The sequence below is a fragment of the Anopheles bellator genome, chromosome 2, assembly GCF_943735745.2.
Source record: "Anopheles bellator chromosome 2, idAnoBellAS_SP24_06.2, whole genome shotgun sequence".
Taxonomy (NCBI): Eukaryota; Metazoa; Arthropoda; class Insecta; order Diptera; family Culicidae; genus Anopheles; species Anopheles bellator.
In genome coordinates, this window is record NC_071286.1 from 7783970 (window position 1) to 7803683 (window position 19714).

The following is a 19714-nucleotide window of genomic DNA, read 5'->3' on the forward strand; positions in this document are numbered from 1 at the left end:
CGCTGACTTTTCGAGGGAACTATTTTTACATTTCCCACTCACGCGGGGGTCCCTGATGCTGCATCCCGTGAAAGGTGCCACACTATGCTAAGCCCGTTACGTGGTGATGTTAACGCAGAACACGGCGTCGTAAAGGTGTAATGGAGAGCATATATTTAAAGAAACCCGGAAAAAACCTGTAGTCCTTAGTCCATATGTTCGACATATTTTTAGCAAATAAAACACTTGCGTTATTCCCGGAACTAAAACTCGATTAAGCCAGTCGACAATTCCGTCACGCACTGTACCGTGGGTGACGTGGGCGCTTGGCAAGGGCTTGGCCGGTGCAGCAGAACAGCACGCAACAGCAAGTGCATCGTGCGAGTAGCGGTGGTGAAGGGAATCGTGGCCAGACTCCTCTTGATGCCTTCACTGCAAACATCACCCCATCATCACACAGAGCGCTCCAACAACAAAACGAAAAACGGCCGCATCAGGTAAATGATCTTGGTGTTTGTGGAAGTCAAACGGCGACACCTACAATCGATCAGATGTGACAGAGACCGTTATAGGGGCCGCTAGTGGCCACCGATGAAACTGATGACGAATCGCGCCCTCTTGGGTGGCACAGACGGATCGGGGTGGTCGACACCAATAACCAATAGAGTAAACCATCGCAGGGTGCAGCGATCGAAAAATAAACACTAAATGCTGCCCGGGACCGGGACTGGGGACTCCACCAACGAATGGAGATTGGCTCTGGGTGGTTCCACCTTGCAGCTGCTGGATGTGGTAGCCGTCGAAAGTGACCAGGAAGCAGAGACCAGCGCTGGACCCAAACGGTGGGCACGGCGACCATCGGTCAGCGAACCGAAACGAGGCCACCCCACCGACCGACGGCGACTATTCTCCGACAACTCCGAGAGTGCCTGTGTAGCATTAGTCACATTGTGTATTGGAAAACGTGTCCCCATCAAAAGTGTGAATCCGAAGCGTAATGAAATGGATGCGCTAATGATTGCAAACTACTATGAGTGAATAAGGTTCATTGGAGAACAAGGCCAAAAACAATCCTCCTGGTCCAGCTGCATACGGGTAGCAATGAAAGAAGGATGCAATTCTGCAACATATTGCGCGCACGTGTTTTGAGGAGGTGCCTGTTTGGGGTCCGGTGCGCCACCAACGGAGGGTTTGGAAGGAGTGCCAACAGCTGGTCGTTCGCCACGCGAAACACGATCATTTAAGGAGGATATTGTATTACATTGGTAATGGCAACAACATTTTAATGCAGCACTGCCTGTCCTGTGGTGAGAACAACACACCTGCCACGCCCGAATCGTGATGAAGACAGCATTTTTATATTGGTTATGGAACTGTAAAATGGTTAAGAAATATAATCCATCGCGCAAAGAAGTGCTTCAAAATTAAACATATAAAATAGATCTTTGAATTTCGTCTTTTTTGAAAGCACAGCATATGAATATTTTAAAGCAAAAATATTAATGACCTTTCTTTACAAAAAAATAAATCTAATAAATTGACGGGTACTTTTAATGGCTAAAGCTCCGTGAAAAAATACTTCTACAGAAAGTGACGTCCCCATAGAATTACCTCAATAATACCAACACCTCAAACTATTATTGCCGACCATCTTTAACAACTTCAACAGCAGCCTCTCGGGCACCAGGAAGTAAGACCCCGTTAAAGGCCCCCCAATAAGCGTCTACATGGCGCGGCCCATGCTTGAAGTGCTTACTTTACTTGCCTACGTGTAACTAACCCAACGAAGGTCACGAAGGAGAGTACAGATCCCGCGCAATGCGGCGGACGCTGGTGTGTACATTACACTATCGACTTCTCGCAGAGCCGAGCCCAGGGTGGCCAGAACCGCCGAGTTTCGCCGTCCGTGTGTAACCAGCGCGAGACACGTTAATCTTCCGCAGTACAATCGCGAAAGTAAAGAAACATCCTTATCGCCCACCGCCTGGCCACAGCTAAGGCGTTCAGAGCTTTGCGCGATGTCGCCGCCAGGCACCATTCCCAGGGTGGTTGGTCGCTGAAACTTGGACGGACTTTGTCGTTTATCAGCCGGCAGAGTCCGCCGCCGCTACAATCGGCTGCACTTTTTGGGCGTAAAGTTTGAGAAAGTTTCGAAATATTTTAATATTTGAGACGCGATAACCTTTGACCACTGACCTAGTTTGGTTAAGTTTCTGTACCTCGAAACGACGATGACAGAAAGATTAACGAAAGCCACCGCTGGTCGTCGGTAACATATGCGCAATCCCGTACGATAACTCGCATCGATCGATGCAAAAGGGTTAAAGTTATCAGATACAAATCGAACCCTCGCGCTAAACGAAGCCATACAAACAAAGCATACGATTGTGCCAACTGATAACGGGATAATTTATGGGCACTACACGATCCATTCCTTGGAGTACGCACGGTGACCGAAAAACTATCAAGCCCGCACCACCGGAAGATATTAATTTCCACGTGACGATTTATGGGATCGACCCACTTTCGGGTCGGGTTCGGGGAAAAGGAAAACCATTTCCGGTGTAGTAAGCCTCATAGATAAATTGGTTAATGTAATTTTAGATGCCGCAAAATTCGAAGAAAGCACCACCACTGAAACAAGAATATCTTGCGCGTTTGAGGAGTACAAATGGACGGAACCGGCGGAACACAACACATACGATTAATAATGCTTCACAATCCAATCCGCGGATTAGATGTCACCGAAGACGGGCCATTCTGCTGTAGTCCCTGGAAGAAAAAAAAATCTTCACCGGAAACGAAGGTCACTTAGAAAAGAAGCCCGTACGTATAGGAACGCGATCACAAGAACTGGTCCCTTGTTCTAATGGCCTAACATCACGTACCGCCGATTGAACCTAAAGGGAAAAAAATCCAATCAACCTCCAGTCCGTCATAACTGGGCGACACACTAGGCGTCACATAATGACCCTTTATGACAGCGTCGAACCAACAGCGACCCGCGGTTGTTTGTTGATTATTAATCTCACGCGGCTTAGCTGCACTAACAACAGTTCCTCCCCTTGCGCCGTATTATATTGCCAACTCTTCCGCGGTTTGTTGCAGTCATGGCCCACCGAAGGGCCTCTGTGAAGTCGTGGAGCACAAAAGTGCACGGTCGGTGCATTTAACAAATTAATTTCAACCCCTCGGAGGTCACACGGCATGTCGCAGCCAAAACAGAAAACTGTGGCAACATATTAGTACTGTTACGGAGGTAAGCGCCACTGTTGTGCTGGAGGTCTCGGTCTGCTCCACGAGAATGGGGGCTCCGGAACGGCCAAACATTGCGCCATCACACACAACACGGCCATGGGTGGACCTGACTAAGACTCCGCAACGCCCATTTCGGAACTCAACGCAGCAGGTTCCAGGGGTTCCAGTTCCGTTTCGTTTGCACAACTTTATGACCTCCAAACGGACTGAGGCGTAGGGTGCGAATTCGTGATCGGTCCCAGAAGCCCAAACTTTGCCTCTTGGGAACTGAATCCGCAAACGCACCACGAAACCCTCCCAAAAAAGGTAGCAGAGCTGGGATTTCTCAACCATTTGTTTAGGGGTTTTTTTTTTTTTGAGGGTCCAAAAGCATATCTCGATGACACCCTGCCGCACGAGCGCAAACATGAAACGCGTGTAGGGAGGCGCGCCCAGCGCCACAGTTATCTCCCGGAACCGCCCAACTTTTTCGCCAACGACCCCAAAAGTTAGGTCCATAAACCGAAACGACGACGTCGTCATCCCGGTCGGTGAAGAGCCCTCTGGGACGCAGTATATGTCAGTAATTATGGACCAAACAGGAAACGGTGACACACTTTCCCATCGGTGCCCACTCGGAGGAACTGTTGACGATTCCTCGAGATAATTTTCGGAACCACTTCCGCTTTGGTTTTCAACACGTTGCTCTTTCGGGTAAGTCGCGGATGACAACATTAAAAGACGTTGCCTGTGGTGAAGTGTCATTTTCATTTCCTGTCCCTGGATAGCGTTCACCGTCATGATTAAAGTGAGTATCGACATCGGAAGACAGACCATTGTAGGTTTATAGTTCTGTCGGGAAATTTTCTTATCGAAAGACTTCGAAGCCCAACAGGATGCGTGACTGTGACTTCCGGTTGCAGTAAATTTCTCCCGATAAAATGCAAATGCCGGTTCACGGCTTCGAGCCCGTTACTCACCTGGAACATGTCTGTGTCCGGGTCCTCTTTGTACTCTACGATGACGGCCTGGCTGCGGGACAGCGTGTACGATATGGAGTGCTGTCTGGCGTTCAGGATGGCTTGCGATGTCTGGGGCGACTGTACGATGTAGTGTTTGGAGCGCTTGACGCCGTTCGAATCCGAGCGCTTGTACAGGACGAATTTCGAGCGACGCCGGCCACGGTCCCCCTGTGGTAGAAAGCCATTATATCTGCAAAAGAAGCAAGAAACAGATCAGCGATCAGCGAGCACGTTGCTTGCGCGAGCTTATCAATACGCGGAGAAGGCGTCAGGGACATTCCTCCCCTTCAGACGACAAAAACTAAACTTAAAACTGACAACGATATCTCAAAGCCAAACTTAAGGTGGAAAAAATCTGTCCAAATCTTAGAACGGAGGGCCGACGTAGCCGCGAAACGCGAAACACAGGCACAGACAAGGGTACGATGGGTTCATTAGGCAGGATACGCTAGTTAAGTGGACACGCCACCTTCGCCACGACGGACGTTGATAACGCTCTCCTCATCAATCTCTGACTTGGCGGCTTTTTCGGGACCCGCGAAATGGCGTCAAATTGTATCGAATTACCGGCCATCGGCACGGGATGACATCCGGACGCCATTAATGGCCCTCTCTCCGGCGTTTCGCACTCCGCCGTATCATTTCCCATCATTAAACACGCTGCTGACCCCGGTCGGACGGGCGACAGATTTGAGCAATTAAAATCACACCGAATTCGGAGAGTGGTGCTCTGTAACCCGATACTTCGATGAAGGTTCCCCCACAATTTTAGAACACGGAACGCGGTTCGTGGACTTACGATGCCGTGCCAGGTATATAGAAAACTTGAATAACTAATCCGTGGTGCGCACTTAACGTGGTCTGCACCCAACAAACAGGCGATCATAAAAAAAACCGACTTCTTTGCACGAATTAATGTGTGCCAATCCGTGAATTAACATGCGGTTTCCAATTACACGCTACAGCACCACGCTCTCTGCTGGCCGCATTAGGAATCGCCCAACACATCCTGAGACCTTGACTTACAATTCGACCAAATCGTTACACTTGACCTGCAAGAGTGGGGACGCCCCACACCGCACTGAGAGAAGTTGGTTAAAATATTCCATTTTCTTGGGAGCGCAGCCTTGCCGACCGTCAGAGTCGGAAGAAGCCAACCCAAAATCCATCGCGCGTACTTCCGTTCCGTTTTCCGTGAGTTTCCCGATGCTACGCGAAGCGGAAAAAATCGCACAAAACGAACCGATGTACAACCGATGCCAAACAGCCAGCCAGCCAGCAAGACCCCAGAAACCGTCAAGCCGGTGTTTGGTCAAGGTTTCACCGGGGCCGGGCAAAAATACACAGACACCGTGTTCTCTGCCATCGATCGATCGATGGCAATCACCTGGCCGCGAAGGACACGAACTCAAACGTCGGAGCAGCGCGCGTGGTCGCGCCACAGTCTGGCGGACGCGAAAATGTTGGGGCCACCGGGCCACAACGCGTTGAGTCCGCGGACGTTTCTCTCGAGTGGAGCAGACAGAGCCAGCTGCAACCTTCGGTGGCAACGCTGTGAACCACAAAAAATCGGGACAACTTCACGGGGGGTTGTATTGATTTTTCGTCCACAGCGCGATCCAGCAGAACTTTAAGAATCTTACTGGACCTATACATAATTCTGGACCTAGAAATCACTTCGACCTCAGTTTCTCATAGCAACATCGATCGATATGTAACGTCAAGCTCTAGTGCTAACCAACTAACCCAAATCTATCACACGACGCAACTACTAGAAATTCTCCTGATTTCGATTGCCACACGATGGCTGGTGACGAAAACGAACACCTTTTCCGTGTGCAGTCATGCTGCATCGCATGTGACCTCGATCCGATCTGCCACGCTAACCTCCAGCACGCTGTCGGTGTATGACGTAATGGATGAGATAACATTCGACTGACGCACCGCAGATTAGAGGCCAGTGGCTCAGCGCGACGTAGTCTGTAGGCCACCGGATTTTACTGAGGACCACAGCCATATCATAATTGTGAAGCCCAACATGCAACACGAGCAACAATGCATATGGATTTATCCATTAATAACAAGCCCGGCACGCCAACGACGATGGCAATGAAGCAACTCGCTGCACGCAGATGCATCAAAAGTGCACCGAGCATTATTATTAAAAATGCAACCACACGGTCCTTTCCGGTAACTACTCGCTCGGACTCGGACTCGCTGTCACGGGCACGTTGACAAACGAACGGGCGAGAAAATCGATCGAACGGAGCACAGAGACCGTGGGTCTCACACGCTGATTTTTTGCCTCTAATTTGATCCTCGCCCTTTTCGAATCGGCTGGCGATACCGGGACAGCAAACCAGGGTTCGGGTGCGCGGTCATTGCTGTGTCGCCGTTGCCAACTGACTGATGTGCAGGCGGCAACATCATCATTACCGGCGACCATCATTCGAGGGCCGCACCAAGTATGGGGCGGCATCTCCTGCCGGTGCCGGTGCCGCCTTCCAGACACGTTTTAGAGCCGTAGGCAAAGGCGCACCTCACCGCAAAGCGGAAACCACTGTAGCTAAGAGGCTTCTCCTCGGTAGGAAAGACCCTTAAAGAAGCGCCCCACCGTCATCATTCCGCTGCTGTTGCTGCTACGGTGTGTTGTGAAGGATGTTCGTCTCGTTCGTGGGGATTAACGAAACATAAATTAGACCCAAACGATGGCCACCGCAGCGGTTAACGCGACTCCCACCAACATAAACCCTTCCCCGTCCGCGCAACCTGCTTCGCCGGCGTTCCTTCACACAGCCTTGCGGTGGACCCGGCCCAGCCAAGACTTAAATCTCTCCCCGTCCGCAGTCCAAGGAAGAACCTTTTTTGCGTCTTCTCCTTCATCGAACTCCTTCGACTCTTGAGGTGGCGGCAGCGGTTCTCGAAGGTTCGTTCTCCACAATAAACTCCTCGAAACCACACACAAGAAAAAAAAACAGGAAAACCAAATCAAAACACAGTCCCGAACTTAGGCGGGACCCGCCGAGGATTTGTTTAATGATGTTTTACGAGTTGAGCGTTTAAGAGAACCTTAAGAAGCAGCCTCCGGGGTCCGAGAGACACACACGCATGAATGGCAGCTTCTTCGTCGTCTTCAATACAAGCTTGGAAGAGGGCTCCCTGCTCCTCGCGGGTTGTACCGTTACACGCCGCCGCAGGAATCGAAAGTCACTCTCCATCAATTTCGGGCGTTTTATTTGAAAAGAGAGGGTCCGGCCCCCGGTCAACTAAAAACTTGCCTAGCGCGCGTGGCCATTGATGGATTTCGGCTCGCGAAGGAGAGCTAATATTTTATTCAGCGACACCACCAGCGTTTTTGACGTTTCATAAACGAAGTTCTCTGCCCCCTGGACGCAAACCAGCGAGAAGGCCAAAGAAGGACCAAAAAGGGTGATAGGAATTCAGAGTTCTTCTTCGCTGTAGCATCGCGTGGAAGTTGTTCTCGGAAACCCGGGCCCCAGGTTTGGGGGATGGATGGTACACTAAATTAAATTTAGTATTTAAACTTATCTTTCCACCGAAATCAGAAACAAGTTTCTCCTCGTCCGCGTCCCGCTGGACGCTGGTGGCCACAAGGCGTTATTTCCTCATTTACTTTAACGTGTTCTTCGGTTCGGTTCGGCGCCGCACACCTGAACGAGTTCTCTCTCCGCGCGGGCTTGTAACTCGAAAAAAGTGACGACGAAGCAAATCCTCTTCATCATGCTGGCTGGCTGGCTGGTTGTTGGCTTCGCTCCGAAATGATCGACCATCGACTCGGGGGCGCGCGGACAGCACACGCGACGAATGGCCGCCCGCCGCGAGAGCATAACGAAGCCAACCCCGATTGCGAGATGCGCGTTTCAACGGAATCGCCGGAGACTCGAAAAATGTAAGACGTCTTGATGATCTCCGTCTCCGATCTGCGGACGACGCGTTTTTCGGCTCCAACTTCAACTACTCAAGAATGAAACGAACCGACGAAAGGTGAAGCCTTCTTCGGCAAAACCCAGCAAAATGAAGCATTGACGATGTCCGTCGCGTAGTAGCAACCACCAGCGCGGCAGATCCGCCGTCACTCTTCCACTGAGAGGACACGGCGATCAACGGAGATTGATGATTTTTAATTCCACCCGGCCCGGCCTCGGACAAAAAACTAAATCAAACCCATCCCCCAAAAAGAGGTCCCGCCAAGAGTCGTCTCTAAGAGAAAGAAGGGTCTGTAGTGGCCCGCAGGCGCGCTGCCATCAAAGAGGAATTAGACAGCGGCGAGAGCGCTGACTTCACGGTAATTGTGCGGTCGGCTTTCGGATTACTTCTAACTCCCCGCGCGCGTGCGTCAACCACGCAGCATCAGCAGCTCTTCACAGAAGCAACAGGACCAAGAGTGGTATGGCTCCACTTAGGGCTCAGTCCAGCAATAATTTCACACCGCAAAGCCGAAATGCGGGAAGCGACGTGAGAGCGACGGCTCTCGCTCCATAATACTTCTGCCTCCTTCAAGACTGACCGAGCGACCGGCAGACAAGAAACAAAACAGAGGCCAACATTGTAATGTTTGCTGGCTATAGAGCTTGGCCACAACAGCTGGCGGCCATAACAAATCGGAAAGGGATTTTGCCCGAGCGAAGGCAAAGCAGAAAACGAACCGGCATCACGGAAGACGAATTAAAATCCTCAAGATGGAATTATTTTGAGCGCTGCACTCCGTCTTCAACGTCGCCGCAAGAAACACCCCGAATGACCGTCACACGGATGCTCAACCCCCCCGCGAATGAAAGACACTGTTTGATGTCTGGGCCAGAGCAGCACCACCGACCACCGACACTTTTCGCAGCTCTCGACGGAGAGAACAATCTCCTTTTAATGGCACAACAACCGTCGAACACGGTGTGCTGTAGGAGAAGTACCAACCATATGCTAAACGGTGTGTCCGAACCCCCGATAGTGATTGGTCAGCGCGAAGCAGCAGCAGCAGCAGACTATGCTGGGCGCGAAAGTAATAAATTGTTTGCGGAGTTGTTTCCGACAGAGCGCGATCGGGTACAATGTATTCGTTTCATGCTTCGTTACACCGATAGAGTACGATGCTTGGCGTGAACATAGTTCTTGGCGTACAACGTCATCGAGACCCTTTGGCAGGAGTCGTCGTTAGCAGTGCGTCGTGTTCAAATGTAATGGTCTAATAGCAGTACTCCAGCTGACAAGAACGAATAGACACTATGATGATAGTCTTCTCGTATGAATTGTAACCAATTGAGGATCTATTGTTGGTGCAGCGATCCACTTTCGCACGAATGGAAAACAGAACTTATTGAGTGATAACTGATGCCAAAACGTGGAGTGATTCGTTTGCTTACAGTTCCGGGGATTTTCACGACATAAGAGAGATTTAGGACGAAATTCGTTAATAAAGTCTCAGTAAAAAAGACAAAAATGGTACAAATTGCAGTTGCATAATGCAGTTCTGAGTTAAGCAATGTTAATTCTATTTGCGACATTTAAAAAAAAATACTTCATTTTTACGGCTCGCCGAACGAAGTGATTGCTAATTGTATAATCTTCGAAAATTGAAATGCAAAAATGTTTACATGCATTTCACGCGACTAGTTCACTTTTAATTTAATTGTACAGTAATTTCCCTCATTTGAATAAAAATAGTTACTACAAAAAAAAACATAAAATTTATGAACTAAAGCCAAATTGTATAAATTGGGGAACATTTGATAAGCTGCGGCAAACAAAATGCCGCGACAGGCGAGACGGCTTTGTTGAACTTTTCCGACCGATAACCGTATCGGTTCCGATGCTATACACACCACAACAGCACATCGTAACGACAGCACAACATAACATCTCTTTCGGGCCTGAAGCCGCGCTGAACAGCATTGATCGATCGTGCCCGAGAACCGGTTATGGAGCGCGTCTCGTCGTCGTCGCCGCTTCCGTCGCCGGCCGGCGTCCGCTTCGACGGCGTTTCACCAGCATAAAATGGCGCAGCCAGGGCACCGCTGTTTGACGTATCGGGGTCTCTCCCACGAAAGTTCTTCGCCGATAGAAAGGGAGCGTGTTCCAGCGACCACCACCACCACACTGCCAGAGAAATGGAAATCTGGTAATAAATCGAAAACAATTCCCGTCACAGAAAAAGCAAACCCGGAGCAAAACAACGTCAGTCGATCACGCTCGAGAGAGCCAGTCGCCTACACACGCGAGGTGGTGCCATGACTTTAAAGCCTGGACAGGACGCGGCAGCCAGCTAATGGGTGGCCCATTTCTCTGCTCCGGACATGTTTGCCTTTTTGCTAAATCGTCTTCGATTTCGCGTGTTGGGGCCGGCCGCCCCGTTGCGCTTCAGAAATCGAAAGGTCCAAAAAAAGGGACAGAAGCGAGCGCGCTTCAAAAGAGTGTCTGCAGCAGCAAAGAGCATTCGGTTCTTGCGCCAACGGGCATCAAATCATGATAGGTCTCTATGTAATAGCCTTTGAAAAAAGGAACACTCTGAGACAGCTGCCTTCGTTAGCCGTTTGCGAGCTGAACTTTGCGCAGAGCTCTGCCAGCCATCATTCACTAAACCCTTGGTTCCATTCCCTTTCGGAGAGCCATGCAACTCTCGTCTACGAAGACACCGAGAGCGCATTAATGTTCCCCAAACCCGGGGCGCTTTGAGAAATCGAAAGCAGCAAAACCCAAACCAAGAAAAACCATCCATGGTCTGTGCTTGCGTCACGAGCTGGGTGATCACGACCCACAGCAGCTGATCGACGGCGCCGCTATAATGTGCGACTGTTGGAAAGGGATTTTCCATTCCCTTCCGTTAATTTGATGTAAGGACGAATGAAATGGTGGTTTTCGGTACCAAAGTGGCACTCGAAACGACAATCAGTATGATCAGTATCTAATGGAATCGGCTTATGTGAATCGGCATTTTACCCCAAATAGGTGAACTTTGCCCAATGCTCGCAACAACTACCGCACCGGCCAAGCGATACCCCCCTTTTCCCGGAGCACATCTTCAACTTACCCTAGTATCACCAGTTCGCCGTATTTCACTCGGGGTTTGTCTGTGTCTGCATCACTTTCCGTGATCATCGGAGACTCTGTGCCGTCACCCCTGGAAAATGAAGAGAGAAGAGTGAAAATAGATTAGATACATCGGAAATATGGAAACAAAATGGCAAATATACATGCTACGAAGTCTTGTGAAAAATCGGAAGGCGATTCACGCCTTCTTTTCTATCTAAATGAATCCAATTGAGACCTAAAACTATGAGAAGAGGAGGCTCGCAGATTCCTCGAGCACGCGAAGGAAAATCCACCTCGCACGCAATCGTGGGGCCTATTGGTCGGTTTCAACCCCTCTTGCCAGACCTCTTCGTTTTCTGGGCCCCGCAGACAAAGTGGGCCACCATTACAACTTTTGCGAACCATTGCGTGTCACCGAGGTTTCCCACCGAGAAGAGAGTTGGTGAAGGCCTTCGATTTTGGTGGCCTTCAAATGGCGAGCAAAAATGGTACAAAATGATGAAAAGAAAGTACCTTGAAGCCGCCTCACTCTCATTGCGAGACGCAGCGAAGAATGGGTAGAAAAAAAAGTTAAAGCAAAACTTCCATGACCTAATGGTGCGCTTCTTCGCGTGAACTACTGAAGAAAATGGGCAACGGAACGGAGTGCTGGCCACTTCGGATCCTTCTACTCAGTGTGCCAATACCTTGATTCGATCGGGAAAAAAGGATGCCCCCCCGTCAGGCGTGCCGCGTCTGTGACAAAGTGCACCTCATCTCGGGTACCATCCATCGTTCGCCGTCAGCTCACTCCCGCAAAGACCTTATGATTCAAACCCGTTGCTGCTGGCCACCGATAAATCTTACCGTATCCACCGCCAGTGGGTGGAAAGGCAGACTTCTGTGGGAGTTCTTCCAAGAGAGCCCGCAAAGAGACTAACATCTGGAAGACATTGACAAGGCAGCGGGGACTTAGTGTCTTCACGTGGTTCATTACGGCCCCAATGATGGGCTCATCCGACGAGTTCTCGATCGTTCACCGGACGATATTTATAGCCGGCGATGCAAGAAGAAAGTGATTCCCCACGAAGCACCATGCGTCGGCCGAGCATAGCGTCCCTCCCAAGAGCGCTACTCTAACCACCATTAAACATATTAAGAATAAGCATTACACCACGAGAACATCGAGGACGACAACCGATCATCATGGGCGCTCATCATTGGCGGTTGTGATCGGGGACGTCCAACCGGACATTAAGGGCACCTCCACACTCGTTTGGACTCGTCGCAGCAAGGCATGCTGTACAGTGGCGCTGATAAGCCACTCTGGATTTATGCTTACTGAAGTGCCTGTGCCTAAGTGGCGACCTTCAAAAGCCACACGTCTGCCGAAGCGAAACTATTGTAAGAACGGCTTGGGCATCATACTAGTCAAGTTGGGTCCGCCGCCGTGCCAATGACTGTAGGAGAGACCGTCGATTGGAAAAGCGTAGGAAAAAATGGTACATTTCAATCCAAGCCCACTCCAACCCAAGAAAGCAAACGTGTTCCGAGAAGGCCATTCCTAGAATAGCTCAATTACCCACAAACAAATATGCTGCTCCGAGTGTGCGGGATTCTGCCACGTGTCGCCGACAAATTAGAACTTCGAACATTTCCCGGACTTTTCGGGGAGTTCAGTGACATTTCTCGTGGAATGCGATGCACACCCACCATTCCACATTTAGGCACGAAAAGATGTTCATTTACGAAACGCTGCAGCAACAATCACATCAATGAGCACTTTCGGTCATAAATACTTTCGGTTGCCAATGGTTGGCGGCCCAAGCCTAAGCAGTCCCCCAAAAAGGGAACACGCCGAGAGCGATGACTTTTAGGAGCATGTTCCACAACCAACCGAAGAGCGTTTTATTGATTTCCACCATTCCCAGGATTATGGTTGTCTGTGGCTACTGAAGACTCCAATGAGGCATTCCATCACCCATCGAACACTAGGCGATTACTGGCGGCGCGAAAGATTGATAGGTGAGTGCAATCAGAGGACTACCTACAACGCACCTTTAAGGTCCCTATCCTCTACGTCCCCTCCCGCGTTGCTCGATGTCTAATTATGAAAATTGTTCACAGCTGACGTTACGATTTACAACTTCCTCGTCCGCGTACGTTAACGTCGTTTTCCGCGCGGCGCCGGACCAACATTTGCCCCCTTGGTGGCCGCCCTCCGATAACAGAATATGGAATCGATCAAAAGGGCGGACTACTACCCCGCTACTAGCTGCCGATCAGCAGCCAGCCAGCCAGCCTACAGCTGGAATCAAAACGCGATCAAATATTCACACGGGACTCGGGCGGCGGCCAGCCATAGAGTTTTGCTTCCCGGTGAAGGTTTAATCGATTACGATAGTAATCGGTAAAGCGTTTGAGGCGATCCTAGGGAGCCGCCCTTGTTACCCTCACCCTTGACTGCTTTTAATCTCGCGTGTTGCAAGAGACCCTCCTCGTGTAATTACGCGTCACGAACAGAGTGCACAAGTGGTCGCGAGTCGTACGAGTTCCCTCGGCTCGAGAGCGCGCGCGGTTGACGTCAACGTCTCGCACTTGACTCGAATGGCTCGACGATGATGGCTTGACCGGCTCGATTATTCTACCCACCACCAACACACTATAGGCAGGACCGCGGCGTGGTCGACGCGCCGATTGGCCTGACGTTTACGGGCGCGCCGACCCAAATCAGCTGAGCCGACCCGCGTCTGTATGTGGGTTTTGTTATCGATTTAATGGCGTGATGGCGAGCAGTCGTTGTAGTTCCGAGTTCTGAGCGCTATCAGCGCCGAGAGCAAAGTCAATCGCAACTCAACTCGGTAAATAAAACAGCACCTAATGAAGTCGTGCACCAAACGGCCGCACGTATCTTCGAGGGACGGTCATGTCAACATGGCGCAGGGAAGAACCTCAAACACACTACTACAACTTACAATTCCACAGGGAAGCAGTTGAAACCCACAATCGCAAGTCAGACAGTTTCCAGCACAGGATTAGGAGGGCACTCGCCGTGAAGTGATAGCGTACTTGCGTGCATTGTCCAGAATTTACGCCCCTCTGTGCTTGAAAATTCCTACATTCTACACGTTTGATAAGCAGAGCAGTCGAAACGTCAACGATGACAGACGGTTACTGCGACGAGTTAAAAGTGACCGCAGGCGGAAAGTGGACATTGTCCCCCGATGGATATGTCCGTCGTGCGTAATAGGAGGAAGTACTTAGGAGCCCAGCCCAGTAGCTAGACGGTGACACTTAGCAAAGTGGTGTTAACACACACTAATTGATACACTCGACCAGACGCAGAGATGGCTCCCAAAATAGACCAACAGAGGAATCCCCAAAAATGCCAGGACAGCCCGTATGACTGTCCCACTGTTCCGTTCCACAATCCATTGCTTTTAAGATACCCGCCCATCAACACGTCGATTGTCGCTTCATCGTCCGAAGGAACAAAGATGGTGGAAGCAATCCTTACAGCTCTTTTGGCGCACTACTCTTCGGATCGTCCCGTGCCTGAGTTGCATACCGACCAAAGGGGAGCTGCTGCCGCATTGTGGTAGTAATTAGTATTCCCGCCTGCACCGCGACGCGACAGATAATTGTTCGCTCCGTGTTCGCGCCCAGACTTCCGACGACGCCGCCACCGTTCACCGCTTCTCTGACGAGACGTCGTAATGTGTGTTTATCTTTGCTCCGTAGAAGTAGTTTCGAAAACAAAGGCCGCCCCGCCCGATGATATCATGCTGCACATGCACAAACGGACTAATCAACTGCTTCATCCTAGGCCGTGGATAAGACAGACGGGACCGGCCTGATGGCCGCGTCATGTACCGTTCCTCCTGCTCATTCGCAACAAGTGAGCGGCGAGAAGATAGAGATCGCACAAACATGGAACGAAATTTAAAACAATTTACTGAACCACATTTTGCCCCGCGAAACCCGATTAGAGAGACCCGTGAGTGGGGTGGGGATGATCAGGGGCGATTCACTGGCTTTATCGGTCACTGGTTCAACGAGATAGCCTCACCCGGCGGTTGGCCAATTTTAGCAAACTGCTCATTGTCTTCCACTCAACTCCGCGCCGTTTGGTGGTTTCGGTCGGCCCCATTTTTCTTGCTGATGAGTTGTGGGGAAAAGACCCGTCTTACCACCCGTCCAGCGATAGGCTTTTGCGGTTTTCGGTACCATCGCCGGGGTCATTCTAACCGGGAACACAACTGGACCAGAGAAAGCCAGAGAGCCGCGGGAACAGCAACTGTTAGCCAGTGCGATGGATGAACGGTTCAGACTTCCAGCTGTCGGACTGATCAGCGGGCGCGCGGTCCAGGTATGACCGGCCATACTTTGCATGGGAAGTGGAAGCCACAGTGGAATGACCCGCAGGCGGGCATTGTTTTGTTTTCGCTTCGAAAGACCCGAACCATCTGTCATCTGTCATCGGCGGCCGTCTGTCCGTGGGGAGAGCAGACCCCACAACTCAACTCCGCCGTTTGGGGCGGCACAGGGCTTAAGTAACAAACGCACACACAACGATTGCTGGCACAAGTCCCGGACCCATACACGCGCAACTCGTTTTTTTGTTGTTTTTCATGTATTATAGAGATTTTTTGCTTAAGCCAATTCGTCTCTTTTATGTACTAACTTAGCTATAATTAATTCTAGTTATATTATATTCTATTTTATTTTAAATTAATATAGTGTGATATGATAGTAAGGTATAGAGAATATGATAAGGTATGAACGCGCACAACTCGGATCGCGAGTCGAGTCACTGTCTCTGTGTGCTCTGTCGTTCTACGTTGCTCTCCAAAATTTCTCTCTCCCGAGGGAAAGAGAGAGGAATTCTGTCCCGTATCGCGGTGCGCTGCGTAGTGGGTTTAATGACCGACGGCCCCCACCCGGTCGCCCCAACCGGAACTCTTCCGCCACGACCGCGTTTAACGCCGCCCGTTCCTCCGCAGGGGTCAGTGCGCCAACCATCATAATCGAATCTGGCCCGGACCACAAAGGGAGTAAAAGCTGCGCGGCTCGCTAAAGTGGCAGCAAAACGATCACCCGGTACCCGGCCGACGGAGCAATAGCAAACAATCGAACGGAGCGACGCAGGACGCAGTCCGGAGGTAGCCACCTGTGGTACTCGAACCGTGGCGATGGCCCCGGCGCAAATGGCGTAAAGAGCGCGATTTTGCGTAGCGCGCACGGGTTCTCGATCGATGTCTGAGATCAACCCACCAGTAACGTGGGGCCGCGAAGTGCTGCTGATGATTCATCGGCCATTCGTGACCGGCGGGGGGGCCCTAGTCCACGTTCGCCGAATGCCTACGATGTGCACGGCAAATCGTAAGGATGAGTTCACCCGGCCACGCATCAGCGCTTTCGATTGCGCACGGCGGCGCACGACGGACTTACCGACGATTCCGATTACTGGAGGAGGCGTTATAATTGCAAGAAAAGATTGCCAGTTCGCCACTCGAGAAAAGGCGCTCCGCTTCAGAACGACTTCGATATTTTATGGTTCGATTGCATTCCTGGTAAGAGCCGATTGTCGAAGGAATATTCTCCAACATCGTAGATAACGATTCGAACTGTGTCGTTAGTTTTTATGCTGGTGCAATGACATTTAGGCATTTGGCGCTGTTTGTAGCAAATGTTACGAAACGAGTGTATCTTCCAAACTTTATCAAGCTACCGGTTGTCCCTTATCAGAAGAAGCGCACACGAAGTTGTGCTGCGTACAAATATTTATTTTTCCGCACTCACTCTTACGCTATCTTATCTCGGGGTGCTCCGGGGACCACTGAAAGGAAATTCCGGCGAAAGGAGAGATAAATTTCCACATCTCTGCATTACATATAGTAGAATATTTTCGTAAACAAAGCAAGGAAATACCAAACGCAGGGAACGATATGAACGAAACGCCCGCTCGAGCAACAGTAATGTAATCGTCGGGTACTCGAAGCTGATAGTTTTAGCTTCTGGAAAACACTCTGAGACTCACCCCGTCACACGTTTGCTGTGCGCTTGGATACGGCGCACGGTAATAAAATTTTATTCAATAGCAAAACCCGTTTTCTGGTGAAATTTGAGCACCATCAGCATAAATCAGCCTGGTAGCACGAGCAAACATGCGACTGATCCACCGCCACCAATGGGGCTCTCATTTTACGGCGACAAAATATATGTTCGCTTCATACTGTGTCGTCCTTCCACAGCGAATTGACCGCCGCGCCGCGCTATTATAATCCTCCCAGCACGGTCGGTCGATGTTTCGAGTCGTGTCTTTCGTTGCTTGAAAAGTGCTTACACACTAAACAATCTTATCGATCCGATTCGAGAGGCGGTTTGAGCCTCCTTTCGTATGGCGGCAAGGCCCCAATTGGTTGAACTTGACAGAGCAGAGAGTGCACGCCACTGGCCTCAATTTTTCCTAAACGCTGACCGACGACAAAAAGGACAACGGACACCCAGCCGAAAGGATGATTTTGTTGGCAGCACATCGACCGCAAAAGAACTGCAGCAAATGGTGACGGTGTGACGTCATGCGTGTGCCACTTTCGCAGAACGGAACAGGACAGTATTATGCGGCGAGCATAATGTACGCAAACGCCATCAACGGGGTGGGTAGTTTTATGTAAAGCATTACCCGTGAATTCTCCCACTAGTAGCAGCAGCAGCTGCCCAGTTCGTTTCGCCAACGGTTTCGCCGTCGTCAGTAAAATTATGCGCGGCGTCAGCAGCAGGATCGAAACCTTCGTCGAAAACGGCACTCGACTGACCGCAGACATCGATGGAACCGCCAAAGACAGCTGACGACGTGCTATGAGCGGGTTTATTCGTTACTGAGCATGTGCCACAGAAAGGGACTGAAATTTTAGTCACGCTTCGTAACAACAGCTGGCCCCTTGCTGCGTGTGTTTTAAACCCTAATGAAGCGGCTCAAATAAGAGATCGATTATCGTGACAAAATAAATAAAAATATGCATCATTCACTCTTGCAGACTCTACCACGATTGCTTCCTCACGGCAGGCGCCAATTTGTCCAAAGAGGCGGCTTGTATTACTGTGTTTTAATAACGATTACATCACTTGATAAAAATCGAAATCATAAAAACGAGCCAACTCAATATGACCACACACCATCACAACAATTGCATCACAACGGCGCAACAGCAGCCACGCTTCGTTAAGCTCGGACCAACCAATAAACACACAAACAACCGATCCCCGATCGATCATCGATCAGCCGTAAAATTAATTAGCAGTTTGTGATCCATAGATCACTGAGCAAAACGGCGTAGCTTGGAGGCAACGAAACGACAGGTGGGTCCAGTCGGTCGAACTCTTAAAAGGACGATCGCTACGCGATGTGATCATGCAACAGAGTCATCGGCTGACGATAAACATAGTTTAGCAAAATGGGAACATATTTTCGTATACTTATGCCCTACAGACTAGAATACAAAACAAAACTCTTTAATGCAAAGAATGGAATAGAGAAACAGATGTTGCATAAGTGGAACCACTAGGGCCTCTCACACTGCTCTATACGACAGAGGTCATAAAATCCGTACGGTATCACTGTACCTGCGCCAAGTGTTCCTGAGTCATTCCGTCGAAAGAGTTTGTGCATATGTCATCCGCGCCACATGGCCACGGCAACTTTTAAACCTTTTTCAAATCACACTTGTCAATCTGCGTAACCGCCCCTCGAAGCATGACATGCACACAGAATGGAGCCCACTGATGAACTAAGAACAGTGAAATAGTGATTCGAATTTGAGGCCCAATGATCGCACAATAGAAAAAAGGCGAATGAAATGATGTCACCACAAACCTCAAAGAAAGACCCCGATTAGCCTTTCAGCGGACACGCGAAATGCAACTATTGCTCAGTAGCTCTCATCAAAAGCCAAGCGAACGTTCCGATTTTTGCTCCAAACTGCGGGTTACGTACGTGGCCATGAAGCCTGGGAATGATTGCCTCCCTCTATCATCTCTCACGTTTCACTCATAGTGCAACCTTCTTGGCCGATTGCGAAATAATGCACGTCATAAAATTGCAGCACAGGGAGCGCGCGTGCACTTGAGTGACCAACCGCAACCGGGAATCGGTGTCCTCGGGCTTGGCACAGAGGGCGCGGTGGGCACGGCCACTGTTGCTACATGGAGCAGAACCAACGAAGAAAATTGAAACAAGCGATGATGGATAGTAATTTTAATGCACTCGAGATGATTAGCCAGATAGTTTTCCCGAAGAAATGCTGCACACCGCAAGCGGCAGAAAGGTAGAAACCCATTTGGAACAAAGAATCTTTGGAGAAAATATGGTGTTCGCAGAAGGAAACCTAACAATTGGCGTTCACTGAGCTTGCGAAGCGGTTCCAAATTAATGTACTTGCGTTAAGGAGATT

General features: G+C 50.1%; 1 protein-coding gene across 1 annotated transcript in view; it reads right to left on the reverse strand.

Annotated features, from left to right (window-relative positions):
• The window catches only part of LOC131208611 (protein pellino), a 36653-nt gene that overhangs the window by 13229 nt on the left and 3710 nt on the right, over nt 1–19714 (reverse strand). The window contains exons 3-4 of the mRNA XM_058201411.1: nt 11281–11370; nt 4197–4428 (exon numbers count right to left, since the gene is read on the reverse strand). Coding sequence (XP_058057394.1) covers nt 4197–4428; nt 11281–11370 — 322 coding nt within the window. The remainder of the gene's footprint in view (nt 1–4196; nt 4429–11280; nt 11371–19714) is intronic.